Source organism: Macrotis lagotis, chromosome 5 (assembly GCF_037893015.1).
Source record: "Macrotis lagotis isolate mMagLag1 chromosome 5, bilby.v1.9.chrom.fasta, whole genome shotgun sequence".
Classification (NCBI taxonomy): Eukaryota; Metazoa; Chordata; class Mammalia; order Peramelemorphia; family Peramelidae; genus Macrotis; species Macrotis lagotis.
In genome coordinates, this window is record NC_133662.1 from 197,482,971 (window position 1) to 197,509,368 (window position 26,398).

Genomic DNA, 26,398 nt, shown 5'->3' on the forward strand with positions numbered 1-26,398 from the left:
CTATCAGCTTGATTTAAAATCAAACTATAATTGTTAGGCCTACTAATATTAGAATTAAATTGATTTAAAATAAAAAGACAGGCTTGAATTCTTTATTTTTGCCAATATTATCTGTATATATTATCTATATAATATCTATATATTTAAGTCAATTTCTTTATCTGTAAAAATGTACACAATATTCATACTAATTGCAGCCCAAGTTCATGTTAAAAGCCTCATAAAGCTTAGAGTACTTTATGTGTCAAATATCCTTATTAAAACTCTACATAGGGGGTGGCTAAGTTACTCAGTGGATAGAGCACGGGTCCTGGAGTCATGAGAACCTGAGTTCAAATTTGACCTCCGACACTTAATAATTACCTAGCTGGGTGTTCGTGGGCAAGTCACTTAACCCCACTGCCTTGCAAAAAAAACAACTCAAAAAAACCCCTCTACATAAACAAAATATATCATCTTTCCTTCTAAAACAATTCTTTATTATCTTTCTTTATTTAATAAGGTACCAACATGTCCCTCTAAACTTCAATATTTCCTATATTTTGTTTCCCAAGTGTAATCTAGCATTTTTCCCCCTTTCAATAATTACTTTAGATCGATGCCTTCCATTTGTACTGCTTTAATCCACACACTGGTTTATTCCTTTGTAGATTAATAGAGAGCTTCCAATCTGATCTCTATGCTTCTAATCTTTTGTTTTTCCCAAATCTTTCCTGAATAAAACCAGAGCAATCTTTAAACATCATTTTTATTGTATTAATGCTCTCTCTCAAGGATCTTTTAAAAAGGACAAAAATTTAAGAATACTTGGAAGACCAAATTACAGCAACTGATATGTGATTTTCTTAATCCATATGGAAAAGAAAAAAATCACAGAAGAAAACTTTTACCTTTAATTTCAGATAAATTTATTATACTTGCTTGAAAATATCTCTAAGTTCTATGCATTTCCACAGATAAGAGAAAATAATCAGAATAAAGTCATAAAATATTTATCCCTCAAATACCATCTACTGTCCATTAAATCAAATTAAAATTCCTTATCTTTGCATCCTTTATAGTATAATTTTATCTAATTTCTCTGATATTATCAGTCATTCCTTAACTCCCACTCTAATATGTAACCCATCATATTGCCATTTTTACTCCTAACTGCATGTTTTTCTGCTAATATTATTTCCCCATTCAAAAATAGATATTCTATAAGGACCATTTACAATCCATCTTTGCCAAAAAACCTAGTCAACCATTTTGACGCTGACAATATTCTTTAACTTTTTATTATAAATTCTGTTGTATTATTCAATAATTATTTACTAAGTTATCTTTAATCTCACTATAAAATCCTTGAATATAGGGGTCACATCATTTGTTTCTTTTCACCATTTCTCTCCCTTACCCCTTATCTTATTATCTATATAGTGCTAGGCACATGGCAGTCATGAAATATTTCTTGAATAAATTACCTGATTGGTATGGGTAACAGGTTATGTTCTTTACAATTTGCTGTTACTTAGTAATAACATGATTTTTATCTATATTCAATCATTTAAGCACATGCATTCATTTGGATTTCACTGTAAGCATTTGTTATTTAAAGTTTTCCAAAAGTGTATTAGCAAATATGATAGCTAGTTGGAAATGTAGGTGCCACTAATAATCTTATAAATAATTAAAATGAAGTTCACTTTGAATCTTCTAAGAGAGAAAAAAAACAGTGAGAGCAGCTTAACATGAAAGAATGATGAACAGCAAATGGAGAAAACATTGACAAGGGAAGTTTGCCAATAAAGCTAAGAGAAAGCCTAAGTAGCCAGCTGTGAGAATAATCCAAATGGCTTAATGAATGCCCTAATTCAAACAAGCTTATTGATGTGGAAGGTATATTGACAAAGCAATTCTAACTATACAATTGCACTGGTGGCATGTATGAACCCAAACTATATTGTGTGGATTAATTAGCTCTCAAAGTAGAGCAAACTACTTAAACTCCTTGATACGTCAGCTCACAAGTTATCACTTCAGGACTCAAAAAGATAAGAAATTTCACTCATGAGCATATTCCTTTCCACAACACAGTTAGTTGCTTATCTCAGTATGCCCACTCATCTTGTGTGAATTTTGTCTATGTTCCATTATTGAATAATTATTACAAAGTTGTTTAAAAGATTAAGAAAGGTCTCCATTGTGTTGCACCCAATATAGCTGATAATATCACAATGTTGTTGTTAATATATATAACGTTCTCTTGGTTCTGCTCACTTCAACCAGCATCAGTTTATGCAAGTCTTTCAAAGTTTTTCTCAAGTTTGGCTGCTTGTAATTTCTTACAGAACTATTTTCAAATACCATAACTTGTTCAACCATTCTCCAATTGATGGACATCCCTTCAATTTCCAGTTCTTTGCCACTGAAAATAAGAGCTGTAATAAATGTTTTTGTATAGGTGGGATCTTTTCTAATTTGTAGTGGTATTGCTGAATCAAAGGGTATGATCAGTTTTATTGTCCTTTAGGCATAGTTCCAGATTGCTCTCCAGAATGGCTGGATAAGCTCACAACTTCGTCAATAATGCAATAGAGTCCCAATTTTCCCACATCCTCTTATCATTGATCATTTTTCTTTATTTGTCATTTTAGCCAATCTGATAGGTAGATGTGAGGTGATGCCTATTTTTAAAATTTGTTTGCTGTTTTAATTTGCTTTTTTCTAATCAAAAACGATTTGGAGCAAATTTTTTCATATGGCTATGGATAATATCAATTTCTTCATCTGAAAATAGCCTGTTCCTATTCATTGACCATTGTAAATTTTGGGAATGACTTATAATATTATAAATTTAATTCAGTTCCCTATATATTTCAGAACTGAGTACTTTATTAGAAACATTAGCTGTGAAAATTGTTTCACAGTTTTCTTCATTCCTTCTAATCTTGGCTGCAATAGTTTTATTTGTGGAAACACTTAATTTACCATAATTAAAATCATCCATTTTTCAATTTGTAATGTTCTCTATCTCTGGTCATAAATTTCATCCCTCTCCATATATCCTACAGAGTATTACTTGTTCTCTCAATTAGTCAATGTTATTATCCTTTATGCGTAAATCTTGTACCCATTTCAACTTTATTTTGATATAGGGTGTGAGATATGGGTATCTAGTTTTTGCTATACTATTTTCCAGTTTTCCCAGTAGATTTTGTCAGTGAGTTCTTATCCCAGAAGCTAGTGTCTATAGGGTTATTATACAATAAATTACTATAGCTCTTTTTAAAAAAATAAATATCCACTCATTTCACTTATATTGTCAGATTTCTTGGCATTCAGATGGGCAAAATAACTCCAAATTATTACTTTAATTTTCTTCTCATTGATGGTGAGTTCACCTTTTTCATTTCTGATACTGTTAATTCTAATACCCCTCTTCCTACTCCTACTCCTTTTTTAAAAAATCACATTAACTAAAGGTTATCTATTTTATTTTTTCACAAAATCAACTCAGTTTGCTTATTGCTTCAATAGTTTTTGTACTTTAAATTTTATTAAGTTCTCCTTTGATTTTTCAGAATTTCTAATTTGGTATTTAGGATTTCAAATTCATTCTTTTTTTAACTTTTTAGTTGCATGTCAAATTCACTGATTTCTTCTTCTATCTCTATTTTTTTTGTTAATATAAGCATTTAAAGATAAAGAAAATTCCTCTAATAAATGTTTTGGCTGAAATTGTTGATGATTTCTATGATTTATTGTTTGGTCCACTCATTCTTTGAAATTAGGCTATTTATTTTCCAATTAATTTTTAGTTTATCTTTCCATGGTCATTTATTAAATTTAATTTTTATTATATCATGAGCTGAATAGGATGCATTTAATATTTCTGCTGTTCTACATTTGATTATGAGGTTTTTGTGCCTTAATAAATGGCAAATTTTGGTATAGATGACATTTTCCACAGAGAAAATAATTCTTCAGTGGTCTATGGCATCAAAATTTTCTAAAATTATATTTACCTTTTTAAATCCCTTCTTGTTTATTTTGTGGTTAGATTCATCCAATTCTGAGAGTAGGAGGTTGAGGACCCCCACTATGTTTTAAATTTTTTTTATTTATTTAAGGCAATGGGATTAAATGACTTGCCCAAGGTCACACAGCTAGGCAATTCAGTGCTGGAGGCTAGATTTGAACTCAGGGCTTCCTGACTTCAGGGCCAGTGCTCTATCCACTATGCCACCTAGCTGCCCACTTTTAATAATTTTGCTGTCTATGTCTCCCTATAACTCATCTAGCTTCTCCTCTAAGAGTTTGGATGCTAGTGTACTTGGTGCCTGTATGTTTATAATGATATTACTTCTTTGTTTATGGTACCTTTTAAAAAATATGTAGTTTCCTTTCTCATCCCCTTTTAATGAAATCTATTGTTGCTTTTGCTTTGTCTAAGATCAGGATTGCTACCGCTGCTTTTTTTTTTTTACTTCATCTGAAGCATAATATATTTTGCTCTAGATTGTTACCATTAGCCTACTTGTATATCTCTGCTTCAAATGTGTTTCTTATAAACAACATATTATAGGATTCTGTTTTTTAATCCACTCTCCACTCTGTTATCCACTTCTATTTTATGGGAGAGTTCATTCTGGTAATATTTGTTGCTTTTTTGTCCTTTGTTATTGAAGAAAAACATTACTTCAGGGAGATGATGCCCATAACAAGCACATGAATTGGATTTGAGTGAAGGGGTGCTGTGCAAGTCTCATTTTCTCCTCCAGAGTCATCTGAGTCCAGTGACCAGATATAGATCAGGAAAACTGAAGGTGCCCAGGATATGACACATTCGGAGTTAAGTGACTTGCCCAAGGTTACACAGTTAATAAGTGTCAAGTGTCTGGGGCTGGATTTGAACTCCCATCCTCCTGACTCCAACACCAGTGCTCTATCCACTTCACCACCTAGCTGCCTTCCAGTCACATTTATAGATAAAATTACTAACTCTATATTATCCTCTATGCCATCATCCCCCATTTGTACTTTTCTCTTTCCTTTCTTTTATCTATCCTAACTAATGTTTTGCTTCTGACTACTGCCTTTGGATCAGTCTTTCTTACTCCTCCCTTTCCTTCTCAATTCCCCCTTTTACTTTTCAATTTAACTTTTATTTTTACTTTAACTTTATCCTATACTTTTACTTTCACCCTCAACTTTATTAGTCTTATCCATTGTTTCCCCTTCCCCACCTTACATCTGTATAGGGTAAGATAAATTTTCAACCCCAATGGGAAATATATGCTATGCCTTCCTTGGGTCAAGTCTTTTGAATTTACAATTTACTTAGTACTCATACTCTCCCTTTCCCTATACTATAATAAGCCTCTGTGTCTGTTCTTGTGGGCCAAGTCTTTTGAGGTTATGATTTATTCAGTGCTCACATTCTCCTTTCTTTCCCTCTACTATAATAGGTCTCTGTGTCTCTTCATAAAGATATTTATTTTCTGATGCCTTCTAGTATAATTCTTTTCATGTCTAGTTTTGTATCCACAACCTCTTTTTATCTATCCTAACAGAAGTACAGTTCTCAAGGATTGATGGATTTATAAGCTTCATTTCCTCATAGTCACTTCATACCCACAGCTTTTGTCCAAGTATACTCCCTTGTATATATACAGTCCTCAAGAACCATAAGTATCACCAAATTATATTCAATTTAAAACCTATTTTCTTTCTAAGTACTCTATAAAAATATTCAGTCCTCATGAACTAAGTATCTTGTAAAGTACAATCATTCAATCATCCATTTATACTCAAATGCTCTAAGTATATACCCTCCAACTGACCCAAAAGAAATGCAACCGTTGAGCTAAAATATCATGTACTCATTTCAAGATCCATTTATACTGACATCCCCTAAGTATAAATCTCCAACTATATTCAACCTTCATGTGCTAAAGCGTCAACTAAAGCATCATCACTTTCATAATCAATCCACATACCTATGCCTCCTCTCTAAATATACTTCCTTTAACTACCTGAGAGAAATACAATTTTCAAGAGTTACATTCCAGTGTAGGAATGTATACAGTTTAATGTTGATTAAAATTTTTCCCCCTCTGTTTACCTTTTTCATACATCTTTTAAATCTTGATTTGAAGATCAAATTTTCTGTTCATTTCTAGTCTTTTTTATCAGATAATTTTGAAAAATCTCTTTCATTGAAAGTTCATCTTTTCCCCCTGAAAGAAGATATTGAACTTTAAAGGGTAGTTAACTCTTTGCTGTAATCCAAGCTCCTTTATCTTTCTGGAATGTCATACTTTAAACACTCAAGTCCCTTAATGTTGAAGCTAATAAGTCCTGAAAAATCCTGTGTTCCCTGGTATTCTTTTTGGCTGCTTGTGGTATTTTCTCCTGTAGTTGAGAATTCTGAAATTTGACTATAATATTCCTTAAATTTTTTATTCTGGGGGTCTCCTATCTGTGGATTGTTTTTGAGAACTATTTTTTTTGTTCTAGTATATATTAGGGCAGTTTTCCATGATAATTTCTTAAAATATATTTCCCAGGCCCTTTTTTGATAGAGGCTTTCAGGTAAGCAATAACTGGTAAATTATCTCCCCTGGATCTATTTTTCCAGGTTGGCTGCTTTCCCTAAGAGACATTTTACATTTTCTTCTTTTTTTTCATTCTATTGGTTGTGTTTGATGGAATTTTTGTGTTTCATAGAGTCATTCATTTTCATTTTTACAATTATAATTTTTAAGGATTTGTTTTCTTCAGTTAGCTTTAATTTCCTTTTCTAGTTTGCTAATTTGAATTTTAAATAAATTATTTTCCTTTTTCAATTGGTAGATTTTACTTCATGATGAGTGATATTCCTTGTCCAGTTTATCATTTTTTGCTGTTAAAGGAGTTGATTTTTTTAGTCAATTTTTCATAATTCTCCTACATGACTCTCATTTCTATTCTCCATTTTCCTTCTTCCTCTCCTTTGTTTTTTTTTTAAATTCTTTTGGAGCTCTTCTAAGAGGTCTTTTTGGATTTGAGGAAAACATTTTGACACCCTATCAGCTTTCTATAGTTAGTCTTTTGTTTGTTCATTTTGATTTTTGTCTTTTCCTCCTGGGGTATTTAAATACTTTTTAAAATGTCTTATCTCACTAGGACAATTCTTAGGTAGTACCTTATACCTATTTTATTGGCTAATAGGAAAGAAGGAGAAAATGACAAATATTAGAAGGGATATAGGGAAATTGAGATATTGATACACTATTGGAGGAGTTATGAAATGATTCAACAATTTTGTAGAGCAGTTTGAAACTCTGCCCAAAATGTTATAAAACTATGTCTATGCTTTGCCCTAGCTGTACTATCAATAGTTCCATATTCCAAAAGAGATGAAATACAGTAAGAAAAGAATCTTCAGGGAGGTGGTTATTGAGTTCTCAGTGGATGAGAATTAGCTGAACAAATTGTAGTATGTGATTGAGACGAAATGCTGTTCTGTTATGAATCATGATGAACAAGATGCTCTCATTAAAAAAAATCTTACATGAGCAGATGCAATGTTAAATGTACCTTATAGAAAATAACAGAAATATTGTAGAATGAACAGTTATGAATGACCTACCTTTTCTCAGTATTTCTTGGATCCCTGAAAACTCTGAATGCTATCCATCCCAAAGACAGAGTTGATTGTGTCTGAATTCTGACTGAAGTGTACTTTTTTCCACTTTATTTTTATTGATGTTTTTCTTTTTTGGGTGTGAGGGATTATGTTTAATTTTACAACATAAATATTATAGTATTATTTTTCAGGGCTACACATTTTAAACAAACACCAAGATACTTGTATTCACAATGTCAGGGAGTAGGATGGGAGGAAGGAAGAGATTTTGGAAATCAAGGTATTGGAAGTAAATCTTGAAATTTGTTTATGCATATAGCTGGGGGAATAAATTTTAAAATAAAAATAAAAAAGAAGCATACTGCACATACTATATAATTTTATGGGGTAATGACAAATGGATATTGCTTATACTGAAAGAGAACTAACCATATCACTAACTCATTATTTAGCTTAGAATTAATTGGAGCTTAAAAGCATAATTCATCAAAGAATTTAAAAGAGGGGTTCCTAGGTGGTGCAAGGGTGGCTAGGATAGCCCAGTGGATAGTGCACCAGCCCTGGAGTCAGGAGGACCTGACTTCCACTCCAGCCTCAGACACTTAATAACTACCTAGCTGTGTGACCTTGAGCAAGCTACTTAATACCATTGCCTTGCAAAAACCGAAAAAAAAATATTAAAAAAAAAACAATCCTTCAGTTGAAATGGTAAAGAACAAAAAAATTGTAAAAGCATGTTGCTATGGAAAAGTTTAAAACATATTTCCTTCAAAACTAATATTTTAGCTAGATGGTGCAGTGGATAGAGCACCTGCCCTGAAGTCAGGAGCACTTCAGTTTAAATCTGGCCTCAGACACTTAATAATTACCTAGCTGTGTGACCTTGGGCAAGTCACTTAACCCAATTGCTTTGTAAAAACAAACAAAAAAACTCCTGATATTTAGCTTTATTTTGTATTCAGTTGGTTCATTAATAATCTATATATGGTGGAGTAAGTAACGCATTAATATTTTTAATTTTTTTGTCCTTTTCTGCATTGCTTTTTTCAATGTCTTTATTCATGAATACTTTTTACCTTGATTAGTACTTTGCATATAATACTATTAGGAATGCAAAAATAATTTGTCCTTTTAGCATTGATTCAGTGGCACAGTGATTATTATACCTTATACAATCTCCTTGACTTAAGTGATTCAGGACCACCAATTTTTTCTTACACCACTTTCCTTAGTGTTGCCAAGGATATTAGGATGGTGGAATTGAATACCTATGATATGACTAGAAAGTCTCCTCATCATTCAAGTATATCCCTTGGTCAAATTCCACAATTTGTCTTTAATATAGAATTGATGGGACTTAATTTTGAGTGATAAATTATCCCCTCATATCCTAAAAGATTTAGTGGGATGGGGAGGAAAAAAAGATGCGATGCTCTGAGAGTTCAAGAGTGGAAGCCATGGAGGGAATCAATATCATGAGAGGTAGTGATATATTAAATGATTTTTAAAAGTGTAATCAATGAAAAAGATTGCATTTATCTTTCCCATTTATATAACTTTATCATTAGAAATTTAAACAATTGACCCATTTTCCTACTCAATGAAATTAAATCTCTTCATCATATCTGAGGGAGGGTCAAATAGATGATCAATTAGTCACTATCTCAGAATCAACTCATCTTCCTGGTAGTTTTAAATTCAACTGAAATTTGTCTTTCTCTTTTTTCTATTTAGCTTAGCTCTGGTATCTGGAATGATAAGAGAAGGCTATTCCATCTCAAAAATGACAATACTTCAAATAAGTGAATAGAATGATTGTCTTCCCTTTTCTTTACTTCTGTAAGCTAAAGATTGCCAATTTCTTCAACCAATTTATATATGACTTGTTCAATGGCATATAGGTAATAAATGTCAAAATGAATCTGGCTTAAAAGGAATAGATCAGAATTATTCCTATTAGTTGATACTATTCTCTTGCTAAGATTTTGTAAGCACTCATACATAATAATGTAATAATACTGTTATTGAGTTTGTCGTCAGTTAAAACATGCTGATATTTTAAAAATAAATTTCTTCTGAACTAAACCTTTCCTATTTAATACTAGTCCAATTGATTTTTAAAAGTTAAAGGAATGATTTTTATATTATATTATATTTTATATTAATTCCTGTTAAATTTTTACCTATTGATTTGGTTTCAGCTATCTCAACTGTTGAGATTATTTTGAATATTGATTGTTTTGTATGAATATTTTATTAATGCAGTTCGTCTATTGTTATCTAATTTATTGAAAGAGAGACAGAGAGAGACAGAGACAGAGAGACAGAGACAGAGATAGAGACAGATAGAATTTTCAATTGAATAAGATCAAGAAAAGTGATTTGTAGTCTCTAATTCTATATTTACCATTAATCCCTAGGTACTATAACAGCAACTCAAGTCAAATATTTTATTAACCCAGGCTTCCTTCTCAGCCATAGCAGACATTTCCCATATATAATGTGCCATAGACATACTTTGTCTTATAATTAACTAATAACAACAATAAATGAATAACTGTTAGCAAATATCAATTGAAACTAGGTAGAAATACCTGTATGTATTTGTGCATATACCAAGAAGCCTGCTTCCCGTCATTTACTGCCTCCACTGTAGTATTAGCCAAACCAGCAATATCGCCACCTGCAAACACCCACGGTTCACTGGTTTGCATAGTCTCTGGATTTATTTCTGGAAGACCCCATCGGTTAAACTTGACGGGATTCATGGCTTCTTTTACTGTAGACAAATGAGAGAAGTGGATGGTCAACATGATATAATAATAATGTGAAAAAACAATTAGAATTGTTATCTGTTTTCAGGTATTTCAAGTACTGTCTATATTGAAGAGGGATCAGACTTGTTTGATTTCATCCAACAGGGCAGAACTAAGAGTAATAGACAGATATTATGAAGGGGCAAATTTGTTCCTAATCTAAAGGAAAATTGCACAACCATCAGAGTTAGAATTCTAGAGTGGAATAGCAGTAATAAGAGATAATGGGCTCTCTCTCACTAGAGATCTTCAAGGAAAAGCTGAAAGATTCCTTATGAGTTGATGTTTATAATTAGAATTGTCGTTCACAATTGATTTAGACTAGATGGCCTACTACAATGGAACTCATTATACTTCCTTCAAAATCCATCCATCCTTTAAACTTCCTTATTTCTGCTGAAGGCACCATCATCCTTTCAGTTACCTAGTTCACAACATTTGAGCTGTTTTTGACTGTTTCCTCTGACTTCCTCTCTCTCATCCCATGTAATCATTTGCAGAATTTTATTGATTCTATTATTCCAAGAGCAAATTTTGAACTCATTTCCTTGTCGCTTATCCAACTTTGATCCTAGTTCAGAACTTCATTACCTTTTCCCTGTACTATTGGAATAATCTCAGAATTAGCTCTCTGATTCCAATATCTCTCATCTATAATTCATTACCCATGCTACTGCCAAATTGATATATCTAAACCATGGAACTTGACTTTATCATCTGTTACTTAAATATTGTTTCTTTCATCCTTCCTGTGTGTAGAATAAAATAACACAGGAAAGCTTTTAAAGACTAAGCTATTCAAGTTTCTATCAGCTTATCTAGATTTATTTCTATTAGTCCTCTTCACATATTTTTCCATTCATGGCAAACCAGTCTGCTACCTATTCTCCACAGAAGATATTCCATTTCTCATCTCTTCCATGACCTTGTAAAATTTTAATTCTGGAATTCTATGTCTGAAATGGACTCCCTCTTCAGTTTCATGACATCAAATCCATAACTTCCTTTAGAGTCCAGTTTAGATGTCATCTCCTACAGGACTTGATCTTTCTTCCTCTTGAAATTATATTGTGTGCACATAAACACACATACATACTTTACATTCATCCATCCATTTGTCTGTCTATATGTCTATCATATCATCTGTTTTTCTACTATATTTTATCCATTCATTCATGTATTAATTTATGTATGTATGTATATATGTATTTTACATACACACCCACACTTATCTGTATATGTTCTTATCTCCAGGAGAATTCAAAATTCCAAATTAGGGGATGTTTCATTGGTACACAATAGGAGTTTAATAAATATTTGTTATTTGTTTGTTTATTCAAAGGTCATATGAGATAACTTCCAACTCTGACAACTTTTGGTTTAGGTGTTCTTTCTCCCCGTACTATCTCAGAGCACTTTCCCCCTTCCTACCTTGCATGGCATATGTATTTATATGTATAGGCATATGTATCATGTATGTGTAGGTACATACCTGCATATTCATAAATGTCAAGCACACATACATCCCTTCTCTACAGTAGAATATAAACTCCTTGTAGAAGAAAATTGTTTGGCAAATCTCATGCTCAGCACAGTTACTTTGACACAGTAAGTTATCAATAAGCATTTATTAAACTGCATTAAATCTGAAGAGTGATCAGACTGTGTCATGAGGTTTCATTTAGGAATGATGGATTTTTAGCTTAAAGAAGAAAAGTGTTGGGGAACAAAATAATAATCATCAACTATCTGAAGAATTTTTATGTTGAAGGAGAGATCAGAGTTTTTCTTCTTGGTTACAGAATACAGAACTAGAATCAATGTTGGAAAGTGGCAGAAGGGTAGGGAAAAATACTGTTAATTCAAGTTGTCCAAAAGTGAATGTGGTTACAATTATCCCTTTCACTGAAGTTTTTGAAGAAATGCCTGGTCAACCTTTTCAGGGACATTGCAGAGAGGTTATCTGTTTAGGTAAAGATATGCGACTATAATCTCTGAGGTCCATTCTAATTCCAATTCTTATTTCTGAAATATTTAATGACATTTTATATCCCCAGTGTACTCAGGATGCACAGAAGTACCCTACAAGTTACAGTTTGGTTACAATGTCATCTTTACCCTCAAAGAAATTAGAATTTTTTTTGCTTAAACAAGTAGCTTTAATAAAAAACACAAAAATGAAAAAGAAATGATTTTTTTACTAGTAAGTCAACATGTTTTTCAATTATATTGCATCAAATAGTATTAGTCATGAATGAGTCTTAGAGATGATCTAGTCTCATTTAATAGATGAGGAAACGAGTACTGACAGGGCAAGATCAAATAGTTAATGGCTGCTTGGACCATGACTAAATTCCAGATCTGCCTAAAAGCAATATAGAGTTTTATCTATTGAATTATAACTATTTTCATGGTAATAGTCTCTAAAAGTATAAAAAAGTAATTTTTATATTTGAGTGGCAATTAAATGATTTAGTACTTAGAGTCCTGCCTATAATCAGGAAGGCTTCATGTCAAATCTAGCTTTTGACACATCCTAGCTGAGTGTCATTGGATAGAATGCTTAACTTCTGTTTGCTTTTATTTCTGCAACTGTAAAATGGGAGTGATAATAGTGCCAATCTATCAGGGTAGATGCGAAGACAATACAAAATTACACCTAACATTTATAGAAATAAGTATTGATATTATTCTCATTTTATTAATCTCATTCTTCTGTTCCTGAGAATGAAACTTGAAATCATTATCAAAAATAAACAGGATATATACTTTTTCCTAGAATTTACATAGCACAACAATTAGTAACTGCGAAAACCTAGGAACCACCTACGGATAAATGACTTTTCAAATTCGGTGCAAAAGAAGGTAAAATGCTTGCGAATAGAGTAACTATTTTATTAAATTTGTATTTGTAGCCCTAGTAGCAGCACTGGAGCTAAGAGATAGTAGGTGCTTAATAATTGATTGAAATATTAATGAAATGGATTAATATAATTCTATAAAGACTTGTAAATTTGAGAAAGACAAAGAAATCTAGAAATATCTTCTTGAATCCATTCAAAGTGGAAAAAGGAAAGGAAAAGAAAAAAAAGAAAAAGAACAATGAGAAGAATGCAGTATACATTATGATGACATAATAGAAAAACTGAAAGTAAATAGATGAATTCATGAAGAATGCTAACGAGGATGTGAAGGGAATAGGTGAAGGGTTTTGTCATGTTATATTTGAGAGAGGGACTGAACATATGATTTCATGGGTGCAAGCAATACTGGATAAGAAAACTCATTCCACTAATGTAGATAGACATTTTCTGTTAATTATAATATTAAAAAGTTGCTGAGATCATCTCAAAGTTAAAGAAATTGACCAACCACTATGAGTCAGAGGCAAGACTTGAAATCATATTTTCATGGTTTCCAGACTAGTTCTCTATCCACTCTGCCACACTGATTTTGCTTTCAAGATTAAGAAATTTAACTGTAAATATTTATTGTTTAGTTGGTTGAATGATAAGAATTATTAAACTTCCATTAAAATATTTAATTTTTTTAAAAGTGATAAAAACAACTTTATGCTCACAGAAATTATAACTTGTCATTTAAAACTCTAAATTTAAGTTAGGTAGATTGTTCCATCACAAAAAATCTGTTGATAACGTTTTTATTTCAGTCTGAGGAGTAAATGAGATTGAATGTATAATAATAATAACAATAATGATAATAACACATGTTTAAAATTATTAAATATTATGAAATTATTTTGTTCTTCCTAAATTACTCAAGAGAATTAGGCCTCCTTTAAATCAACATTTGGAAAACTATTTTGTGACTCCTGTTTTTTCCAGTTTAAGATATATTAAAAGAATTTCAGGAAAAATCTGCCTCAGCTGGATGTAAGTGGAGTATGGCCCAATAATAGCAGGTGTTGGGAAGCCAGCAGAAGACTCTCAGCCACAGTTCAGTTGAACAATCATGATTCCTGGGTCTTGGCACGGGAGACAAGCATAGGCATATATCAACACTCACACCCTTTACTAAGATAAGACCATAATGGGTACAGAATTTAGATATATAAAGGGTGCTACCACAAACCAATTAAGAAAACATGAAACAGTTTATCTTTTAGGTCAAAGAAGAGGGGAGGAGGCGATGATCAAACAAGAGATATAGAACATTATAAAATGTTAAATGCTAAAAGCAAAATTTGGATTTCATTAAATTAAAAAGTTTTTACATACATAAAACCACTGTAATCAAGATTATAGAATGAACATGGCTGGGCATTTCTGATAAAACTCTCTTTGCATATAATTGGAAAAAAAATAAAATTTAAATTAACAAAAGTGATTTGCTATTTCATTGGTTTATAACATATTTCAAGTTATCATAAAGTGAAGGAGAAAAGAAAACAAGGGTTGATCACAAATTCAATGGATTTGCTAGATTAATGAAGTAAAATTATAGCATATATTTTAAAATATATAGCAAACTGAATCATATTTATAAGAATAAAAATCATTCCCCAATTGATAAATAGTCAAAGCATATGAATAGGCAATTTTCAGATGAAGAAACTGAAGCTATCTATAGTCATATAAAATGCTTTAAATTATTATTGTTTAGAGAAATGCAAATTAAAACAATTATGTTGTACTACCTCATACCCATCCAATTGACTAATATGATAAAAAGGAAAATGAAAAATGTTGGAGGGAATGTGGGAAAACTGGGGCATTAATACACTGTTGTTGGAATTGTGAACTGATCCAACCATTCTTGAGAGAAATTTGGAATTATGTTCAAAGGGATATAAAATTATGCACATCCTTTGATCCAGAAATACCACCTCTATGTCTGTATATACCAAAGAGATCAGAAAAAAAGGGGAAATGACTCACATGTACAAAAATATTTATAGCAGCTCTTTTTTGTACTGGCAAAGAGGTTTATTAAATAAACTCACAAAATTAGATTTAAAAGATTGAATTTCCATTCTTTCTGGTACATTTCTTAAGTGATTTTTTTATGTTATTTCAGTCATGTACTATTTTCCTGACTCTGGATTTTTCTTGGCAAATATACTGAAGTAGTTTGCTATTTCCTTCCCGTTTTACAGATGAAAAACCGAAACAATGTTAACTGATTTGCCCAAGGTCATACAGATAGTGTCTGAGGCAAGATTTTAATTCAGGTTTCCCTGATTCCAGACCTGGCACTCTAACCTCTATGTCACCTAATTATCCAATTCATTTAATGTCAATATATAGTATGTCCAATTATGACAAAACAGTGAAATTTTAGCATTGAAAAAGCCATATGTAGCCACTGAAGTAATAGTTCTAGGATCATAGATCTAGAGGTGAAAGGGATGACATAGACCATTTATTAAACCCCTCTTTTGATTTTACAAATATGGGTAAGGAGTATAATTAAAATAATTTGGTCTTTTGATTCCAAATCTATAATATTTCCTGAAACCATACTTTTAAAAAGTGATATTTATATACAACAATTGAATATATATTTTAATTTATCTTTAAGATTCATCTGATCACATCTTAAAGGATATTAATTATTTTATCTGTGTTCTATAATAGATTATTTTAATAATTTACTAACTGAATTTTGTTATGTGTAATAACCTCAAAAAGATCTAACCAACCTCAAGAGGTTCATGGTTCTTCAGTTCACTCTCCTCTTAATAATCACAGTTGTCTCATATTATTACTGAACATTTTCATTAATTAAATTCATAATGAAGGATTATATTCAAAACATTGGTTTTCATATGAACCACAAAAATTAATATATTAAAGTTAAGTTGTCATACATAAATATATATATATATATATGTTTATACTATACACATACAACTTAACTATTTTCTTGTCATTGGAGAAAAAGTGATTATTGTTTTAATTAAGCAGTTATTTATAGAGTATTGTCTTTAATACTAGATACAAAGAATTAAGAATTATGACACTTTTCAAGTCCTCACATAGATTAAAATCTTGTAAGCATATAAATTATAATATAATATATAATTTTATATATAATAAACATCATTTTAAAAAATTAAATAGAATGAAGAAAAACAAAAAGTCTATTTATCATCCATAAGAGAAGATTTTTCCAATAGAGAGGGATAAGAGAATATAATGTGGAGGAATAGCCTTGGAAGATTATTTTTAGATGAGTAAGAATTCAACAGATAAAGGCAGAATATTCCAAGAATAAGGAACACGAAAAAAGGAACAAAGGCAATGAATCATAAGGCATAGTTGGCAGAAATTGATTTGCTTTGCCCCTGAGTGTAGAATGAAAGAGTGGGAGTTAACTAAAGAAGAGACCAGAGAAACAGGATGGCATAAGGGAGCAGAATAATTGAAACAAGTGCTTAATAAATATTTGCTGAATTTAATTGAATTAGAGATTCTTGTATACCAAACAAAAGAATTATTCTGTAAGCCGTAGGGAGCCAATATTTTAAATAAGGGGCAGGTTCAAGATCTAGTGGATAGAGAATGGAATCAGTAAGTGTCATCTTCTTGAGGTCAAATCTCAGCTTAGAGGTGTTTTAGCCTGTGTGACCCTGGGCAAGTCACTTACCCTCTGCCTTAATCTACTGGAGAAGGAAATGATAAACCATTCCAGTATGGTAAACTATTCCAATGGTAAGCCATAACTCCAGAATGGAGCCAGGAAGAGTCATGAAGAAAATAGGAACAAGTTTTTGCATAGAGGAGAGTCATGAACAAATGTATGCACAAATATGGGTGGCAGATTTTCTTTTTTTTATTTTTTACAAGGTGGTGGAATTGGTTGGCCTATCCAAGACCATGGATCTGGGTAGTTGTTGGGTCTCTGGGGGGGGGGGGGGATGTAGGCTCAGGGTCTCCTGGCCCCAAGGGCCAGTGCTCTGTACACTGAGCCACTCAGCTGCCCCACAGTACACTTTTGAAGAGAGACAGAGTGAAAGGAGAGAGAAAATATAATAAATGGGAATGGTGAGCAATAGATGGAGGGAATTACAATCAGCAATAGCAACTGTGGAAAACTATAGACTTGATGGACTTATGATAAAGAATGCAATCCATCCCAGAGACTGAGCTGATGGTATCTGAACACAGAATGGAACATATTTTTTTTTCTCTTTTTTTCACTTCATTTCTCATGAGGATTTTTATTTTTTGGGGGGGAGGGGGTTATGTTTACTCTTACAACAAGACTATTTTAGTAAATTATAAATTAAAATGTAAATTAAAATAAAAAATAAATATAGGTGGTAGAAAGGGTTCAATAGCAGGGTTAAAAAGACCTATTAGAAGCATAATAAAATCTTTCAGGTGATTGAAATGAAGCTAGTATTAGGATATTGATGGTGGGACTTTTTAAAAGGAGACAGATGTGAGACCTTACAAATGTAGCATCTCTAAAACTTCACAAGTGTTTCGATATAATGTCTGAAGAGTAAACAATCATCAAAAGGTCTCGGGTGTAAAGGGGGCATCACTAATAGAAATAGTAACATCTTCTGGAATAATAACTTGAAGGGAAAGATAATGAGTTTAGTTTAGGCTATGTTGATTTTGATGTGGTAGTGGAACTTCCAGGTGACAATATCCAGAATATGGCTAGAAATGTAAGTCAGATATTCAGATTAGAGAGGTCAAGGCTAGGCTATAGATTCAGTAGCCAACTATCTACCTAAGAGAAGAACTTGAAGCTATGCTAGGGAGTGAAAATGTCAAGCAAGCCTAGAGACGAAAGAAGAGTGTTAAGGGGAAAATATTGGGCATCATTTACCATGGGGATTTTGTGAGGAGGTCAAGGAGACACAGGAGAGAAAATAAGGAGCTATTAAAGAAACAAAGAGAGAAGAGAATATCCAATAGTAAGTTTTTGTCAATAGTGTCATATTCTTTAGTTCAACCTTTAGAAAGGTCAAGGAGGATGAGGACTTAGAAACAGCCACTGGATTTGATGTCTATTCCTGCCATTTGAGATTATTTTCAGTAGATTGGTGGAGACAGAAGTCAGATAGCAAGGCCAAGGGGTGGAGGAGAGAGTGGGCAGAGAAAATGAGAGCCCTGTCATCTTCTGGAAATGATCTTTTTATTTTCAGGCAGGTCTGTTTCAAGGATTCAAGTCTCTTATACATTTATTGCTTCATCTCATGGGGAACAGAAAAGAATCAAAGGCAAAGCAATCTATTTCAATGTTCACATTTCAATTCCCTTTTATAATGACATATAATGCTTTATGCCAATAATAACACAGAACATCTTATACCAATACCTGGATCTGGTATTTTATCTTCAAAGCATTTCCCTAAAGGAAATATTTGAAAAGAGTCAGAACAATGCTGCTAATAAAACCAAGGAGACAGTCCAGTGCTGCATAATAATCACTGTCTTGTGAATGAGAAGGCCTGTTTTCAAGTCCCGACTAGCACTAGTCATATGTTTCCACTCTTTCTAAGACTCTGCTATTCTTATCTATTAGATGGAAATGATAATAATTATTGACTTTGAAGTTATTTTATGAAAGTGCTTTGTAAATTGTAAAGCACCATGTAAGTGTGAGTGAGCTATTAATATCAAAATAAGAAATGACACATTGAGTTAGATTTGTATATATTTGGTATTCAAAAGGTGACATCAAGGCATCAATAGAGAAGCAAGGGGTCATCTATGACAGTAACATGTAAAGATAAGGACTCTTGCTTCCAATATCCTTAGATTCCCATGTAACTATAATTTATAAATTTCTCTAAACCTTTTTTTAGAACCTTTTCAATTATATCCCTTTAAGTATTCAACTTTCTGTACCTATTTCCTTCTTAAGTCTATTCTCTCAAAAATGGCTTTGAAATTTAAAAAATGACCTTTATCTATACCTTCATTATTTAGTCACTTTAATATCCATTTCTGGTACCTTCTGAAACTCTACTACGGTTCTTTCTGTTTGCTAAGCTTCAAATAGATGCAAGTTAAACTCAATGATATATCTTCTCTCCTATAATAACTCAGTAGGAATGAAAATGTAAATGTGAAAAATTAATATATACATTTATAAATAAAATATTTGCTTACTATTTCATATGAAGTATTAAAAGAAATATTATTAGGAGTCATGTATAGTTTCCCTACTTATCTAAAAATGTATACACAAAATAGGTCACCAGTAATTATTAGAAAGATGAATCTTCCCATAGAAATTTTACTGCACTTGAGGTGACTGCATAAAACACAAGGCCCTAAGAGTTAGACAGAAATGAAAGTAGAAATGGAAGCCAATAGCACAGTCTCTCCAAATGTAATAATAATGATTCAATCCACATATTCACTGGAGTTTTTAGGCAGTTTTTGAAAGACCTCTGTCTTGCTTAATGTGCACTTGAGGACAAGATTCAAGCTTCCTTCCTTCCCATTGTTTTAATTATCTTAGTATAGATCTACTTAGTTTTAAAATGAAGACATAGTAGAGTAGCTTTACAATAATAATTATTTAATTTTTAAGAACAGGACCTTTTATTCAATCCTAACATAATGCATTAACTATTTTTTTCTTTCTTTCTGAGGTCTAATTGTATTGTGACACCTAAGTTCTTCAATAAAAGCTGCAGCTTAAAATTGCAGAAACTGTCCCTCAGGGACACATCACTAGCAGATGCAGATTGCCAAGGTCAATTAAACTGATGTAGCCCTGCTGTCATATATGTAAAAGAGAAACCTGCTAGCATATGACAAGTATATTTCTCAGTATTTATAAATGAATGTCAAATTTGTTGGATTTTTAGTACATGAGTAGAGACTGATTCTCCAAAAACAATGCAATGATAATCATAACAAAGAAACATTCTCATTGTTCCTTTTGGGTCATTAATAAATTACAGAATTCAACCATGGACATGACTGAAAATTACATTATAATATTTTTAAATGCTAATAACCTCATATTAGCTTTTTCCTTCAATGAACTGACTTCAGGATCTCTCTTTTTTGGAAAGTTATGCAACAGTTTTCTCTGTTTTCTAGTCTCCATATATAGAGGCAAAATAAAGTGAGATGAAAATTGGTATTCTGGAAAAAAGCAGATCAAGAAGAAGGGAAAAACACTAACAACAATGAAAACCTGTGAGAATGGTGAAGATTTCTGCATAACTCTGTGCTCCCCAGTCATATTTCTAATAAGCCATACCATTTTCCTGAATTATAGACTACTCAATATGAGAATATATCTCTATTACTAAAACAAATTTAGAGCCATCTCTTCAAATGAGCATCTTGAGGAGTTGTGTGAGGTCAGGGTTACTCAGTTGGTATGTGTCACAGACAGGGACAAGTTTTTGGGAACATTGAGACCACTACACAATACTACCTTACTTTCATTTGATTGATGATTCCAGAGCTTTCAAATCTAGCTCCTAAATAAAACTTTCCTAATCACATTACCAGTCCTTGCTCATCTCTCTTCCTCCTCTGGTTTTACAATATGAACTCTTTGAGCATTTAAGGTGTATTTTTTGGTTAATTTTATTTTTCCAGCTTTTCATTCTTAATTAGTTATTAACTCCTTAAAGGCATAGAGGATGTTTATGGCTTTTTTGTTCCCAAAGCAATTAATAATTTACATATCTTAGGTACTGAGGAAATGTCTTTGCATTGATTATCAGTCATAAAGCATTTATTAAGGACTTGTGTCAGTCACTGTGCTAAGTGCTGGGGCCACAAAGACAAATATGTAATAGCTCATGACTTCTAAGAAATTGTATGTTATTCATGCCTGTGAGATCATGTACAAATTATTCAACCTCTCAGAGGCCCAAACAAGGCTGCAAGATTATAATTTTTCATATGGGTTGAACTGCCAATCTTCATCTGTGGAGAGAGTTTTCATATGGGACTAATCTATACCAGAAGTGCCAAACTTGGGATTTGCAAAGTGCTCAAATTAAAATGTAATTGGGAAATGTTTAATGAAATAAATATAAATTTAATAGAAAACTTTAAAAATGTACATATAGAAGTGTGTATTATATATGTTCAAAATAAATTTACGGTAATTTGGGACAAGGTGAGGGAGCTAGAAACTGCAAGATCAGAAAATATTTGATATAGAAAGTGGCAGTAGAGTTGATATCTGAAGGAAACAGATCCTAAGAGGGAGACATGATTGATGAAAGGTATGAGGATACATAATGTAAAGCAATAGTAATGGGACCTGTGATAGGATAGTTTAGATTTTCAAATACTTCTAGTAATGTATTTTATTATGATGTTGGAATAGGAGTATGACTCAAAAAATGAAAGGTAAGTAAAAGAGAGGGTGCTATCCTACCTCCTATGAAAAGACAAGTAAAGCTCTGGAGCTGGGAGAAGCCAGCCTGAGCTGATACTGTAGTCCAAACCAAAGCTAAAGGTTCAAGGATTTTTGTTTTCTTTTGCTTTTCTATTCAGAGAGCACAGGGGGATTAGGCGAAATAAGGGACAATGAATAAAGCATTGACTGCTTAGACTGGTGGTAGATCATAAATTGAATGATTATTAGCCTTCACTTAGTCTGGTTATGATTGGCATATGCCTTTATTGTGTTATACATTGTGTTTATGGGTCTAATAATTCCATATCATAATATTAAACTTAGTTGTCATTAGTATATAAAATTCACATATTATATATAGCATTTAAGGCTTGAAAGCATTTTTTTGGATATTATTGTAAACCTCTCTCTTTCTATCAGTCTCTTTCTCCTTCCCTTTTGCTTTCCTTCTCTTCCTCTCCCTCTCTCTTTCACCCACTCTTTTTTGTCTGTTTTTGCATGGCAATGGGGTTAAGTGACTTGCCCCAGATCTCAAAGCTAAGCATTTAAGCATCTGAGGTCGGATTTGAACTCAGATCCTCCTGACTTCTGGGCTGGTACTCTATCCACTGTGCCACCTAGTAGCCCCTATCATCCACTCTTAATAGGATCTCAATCATGAGCTACTCATATGTGCTTTATAATTTAATCCTTGGGTGTAGAATTAAGGTGAATCTTGGACTCTGTCTTTCCTATTAGATTATGAGTCTGATCTCTTGTTTTATACTGTAAATTCAGGTCCCTGAAACACAAAGACCAGGGTTTCCTGAGATTCCATAGTAATAGTTACATCCTATATACATATATACACAGGTAGATATATATATATATATATATATATATATACATATATATATGTATTTGATCACAGAGGTAATAGAGATTCATTGAATTTTAATTAATAAGTTTATAAAAGAATCAGAAATGCATTTTGGGGACAAATCCTATGATAACTATATGCAAGATTGATTGTAAAATATAAAGAATTGAGGCATTCTACTAACGTACCATGTTGCCTGTAGATGTTTCAAATATTTTACATTAATTTCCTTCATTATTTGCACTATTACCATTACTGTAGATTGTTAACTCCTCCAGGGCAAGGATAATTGCTAACTGGGATTTATAAAATACTATTATACTTCTAGGCATAGTTAGGTTCTCATAAATAATTTTAATAAATATCATGAAATAGTAAAAATTTTAAACTTAGTGCTACAAAGTTATTTTATACATCTGAATCAACAAAGGAATTAAAATGAATATTTTGAATATTGTTACTAATGGAACTAAAAAATTACAAAATTGGAATGGAAAAAACTTTAATAAATAATCTCCATTTGCTACACTTAAAGCATATATAAAAACAAATGGAAAAACAGTAGTAAATTATAAAACAATAACAAAATAGTGAATATTAAAAAAATTTTAATTAACAAAACAAATCAAATGGAAAAGATTCCCTAAATAAAGCTTTAAAAGTGAGTCTATGTGTGTTTGACTGCCATGACTAATTATGTATCCATGTAATGTGTGTTCAATTTGGGCTTATTTAAATAGCAGAAATGCTCATTAGCTGCAGTATATCTGTGAAGCTTCAGTAAACAGTTTAATGGTTTTTATGTTTAACCAATTTCATAAGTTCCTGTAATTTTAGCTTTAGCAGCTCATTAATGTTATTTTTGATATCCATCTTACTGACTTTTTTTACTCTGAATTGGCAGTAGGCACTTCAATGAAAACTTAAAACATACAGTAATAATTCATTTAAATAATTTTAGTATATAAGTAAATGCACAATTCTGAAATGCTGTCTTAAATTAGAGCTAAATTCAGATTACCATAAATCAGGGCAGCTCTTAGTTTTAGATGAGGTTGTTAAAATAGTAAATAAACCAAGTATCAGAACATTTGGGGACAGCCTGAATGAACTATATCATCAATGTATCATAATATATATAAATAAAAATGTGAATGGGTAAAAAAAGAAAGGGAAAAATGGGGAAAAAGAACTCATATTAACTAAATTCATATAGGAAAGGGAATGAACTTGTTCTGGGCGAATTTAGCATGAGAATTCAGCAGAAGTAGCAGGTATAATATTCTCAGTTTAAGGATCTCCCTAACAATTAAAGCTTACAACAATAAAAAATGGATAAAATGAAAATTTATGACTTCTCTGTTGCTGGTAGTGGTCTGGGTGATTTGACTAACATATTGGTGCCTCCCAAATCTGAAATGTTAAATTAGACATCTAAAGAAACACCTGGTTTGAGGTAAGTCTTCAATGCTGCATTTTTTTTGTTTTCGCTTTGGTTGTTTGTTTTTAAATAATACAGTATTTTATCTCCCCACCCCCAGTTATATGTAAAGACAATTTTTAACACTCATCTTTAAAACTTTTGCGTTCTAAATGCTCTTCCTTCATCTCTCCCTACCATCCTACCCTCTTCACCCACATTGAGAAGACAAGCAATTCGATAAAGATTATATATATGAAGTCATGCAAAACATTTCCATAATAGTCGTATCTCAAATAAAATAATATCAGGAAGTGAGAGATAAATATACTGGGAGAAATGGAAAGGGTGAGGTGGAATGGGGTATATTAGATCACATAAAAAGTTGCTAGAGAAAGAATTTTACAATGTAGGGAAAGAGGAGGAGGTGAGAGGGGGGAAAATGAAACTTAGTCTCATCAGAATTGTAACAAAGAGGGAATAACACACATTCAGCTGGGAATAGAATTCTATCTTACCCTAAAGGTAAAAAAAGGAAGGGCAGGCAATAAAAGAAGTAGGGGATGGGGTGGGGAATGAAAGAAGGGAGATCAGATTGGAGGAGGTGGTAGTAAGAAGTGAAACACTTTTGAAGAGGGAGTGAAAACATAGAACCCTCTCCCAAAACCTTCCTGAAAAATAGTTAAAACCCCCCAACAACTTAAGGGTTAAATCTGTATTCAAGACACCATCAGTTCTTTCTCTGGGGAGATATAGCATTTTCATCACAAGTCCTTCAGAGTTGTCTTGGATCATTGTGTGCTAAGAATAGCTAAGTTATTCACAGCTGATTGTCTTACAATATTGTTGTTGATGCACAGTATATTTGACTTTTTATTCAGCTCATGTAAATCTCTCCAGGTTCTCTGAGATAATCCTGTCATCATTTCTTATAGCACAATAATATTTCATCACAATCTCATACCACAATTAGTCCAGCCATTCCCTAATTGAAAGGGAATTTACAATTATTTACCCTCAAAAAAGAGTTGTTATAAATATTCTGTATTTATATAGAGGCTTTTCCTTTTTTATGTTTTTATCTTTTTTTGGGATACAGAACTAGTAGTGATATTGCCGGGTCAAAGGAAAGGCATAGTATTATAGGCTTTTGAGTACAGTTCCATATTGTTCTCAAGATCAGATGAATCAGTTCACAACTCTACCAACAATGTTTTAATGTCTTGTTTTTCCCACATTCTCTCTAACATTTATCATTTTTCTTTTAATTCCTATTAGTCTATCTAATAGGTATGAGATAGTATACCAGAATAGTTTTAATTTATATTTCACCAATCAATAATGAGTTAGAACTTAATTTTTTTCAATATGACTATAGAGAATTTTGATTTCATCTGAAAACTTCAAATCTTTTGATCATTTATCATTTAAGGCATGGCTCCTATTTGTCTAAATTTGACAGTTTTCTATATGTTTGAGAAATGACACCTTCACCAGAGAAACCGGTGTCAAAATTTTTTCTAACTTACTAATATTAATTGTATTTCCTTCCATGTTATTTCTCCCCTTTTGTTCCATTTGCTCTCTTTTCACCGTATTCCTCTGAATGTATTTTGCTTCTGATTCTGCTTCTCCAATTTGCCCTCCTTTCTATTAACCCCAACCCTTCTTTTATCCCCTTACCCCTCCTCCTTTCCTGTAGGGGAAATTAGATTTCTGTTCCCAATTGAGTCCATATGTTCTTCCCTCTTCAAGTCAATGATGAAACTAAGGTACACTTTCTTTCCCTCACTTCCACCTCTTCCTCTCCATTATAAAAATATTTTTCTTGCCTCTTTTATGTGATATAATTTACACATTCAACATAGCCCATTTCTCTCTTATCCTCAAATTTAATTTTTTTAAATATCTTCCCTTCATATTCCACTCATAGCTGTGTTCTCTCTCTCTTTCTCTCTCTCACTATCTATATCTATATCTATATCTATATCTATATCTATATCTATATCTATATCTATATCTATATCATCTCTGTCTCTATCTCTATCTCTATCTCTATCTCTATCTCTATCTCTATCTCTATCTCTATCTCTATCTCTATCTACCTCTATCTCTATCTCTATCTCTATCTCTATCTCTATCTCTCTCTATCTCTATCTCTATCTCTATCTCTATCTCTATCTCTATCTCTATCTATCTCTATCTCTATCTCTATCTGTATCTCTATCTCTATCTATACACTTCTTCAAGCTGCCCTAATAATGAAGTTCTTATGACTTAAAATACCACTTTCCCATGTAGCAATGTAAGCAGTTTAAAGTTAAGTACCTTATAATTTCCCTTTCCTGTTTACCTTCTGTTGA

General features: G+C 32.1%; 1 protein-coding gene across 2 annotated transcripts in view; it reads right to left on the bottom strand.

Moving 5' to 3' along the window:
* The window catches only part of DPYD (dihydropyrimidine dehydrogenase), a 1,037,477-nt gene that overhangs the window by 515,363 nt on the left and 495,716 nt on the right, over positions 1 to 26,398 (bottom strand). For both annotated transcript variants that reach the window (XM_074188237.1, XM_074188238.1), the window contains exon 12: positions 10,210 to 10,394. In XM_074188237.1, the coding sequence (XP_074044338.1) occupies positions 10,210 to 10,394 (185 nt within the window). The remainder of the gene's footprint in view (positions 1 to 10,209; positions 10,395 to 26,398) is intronic.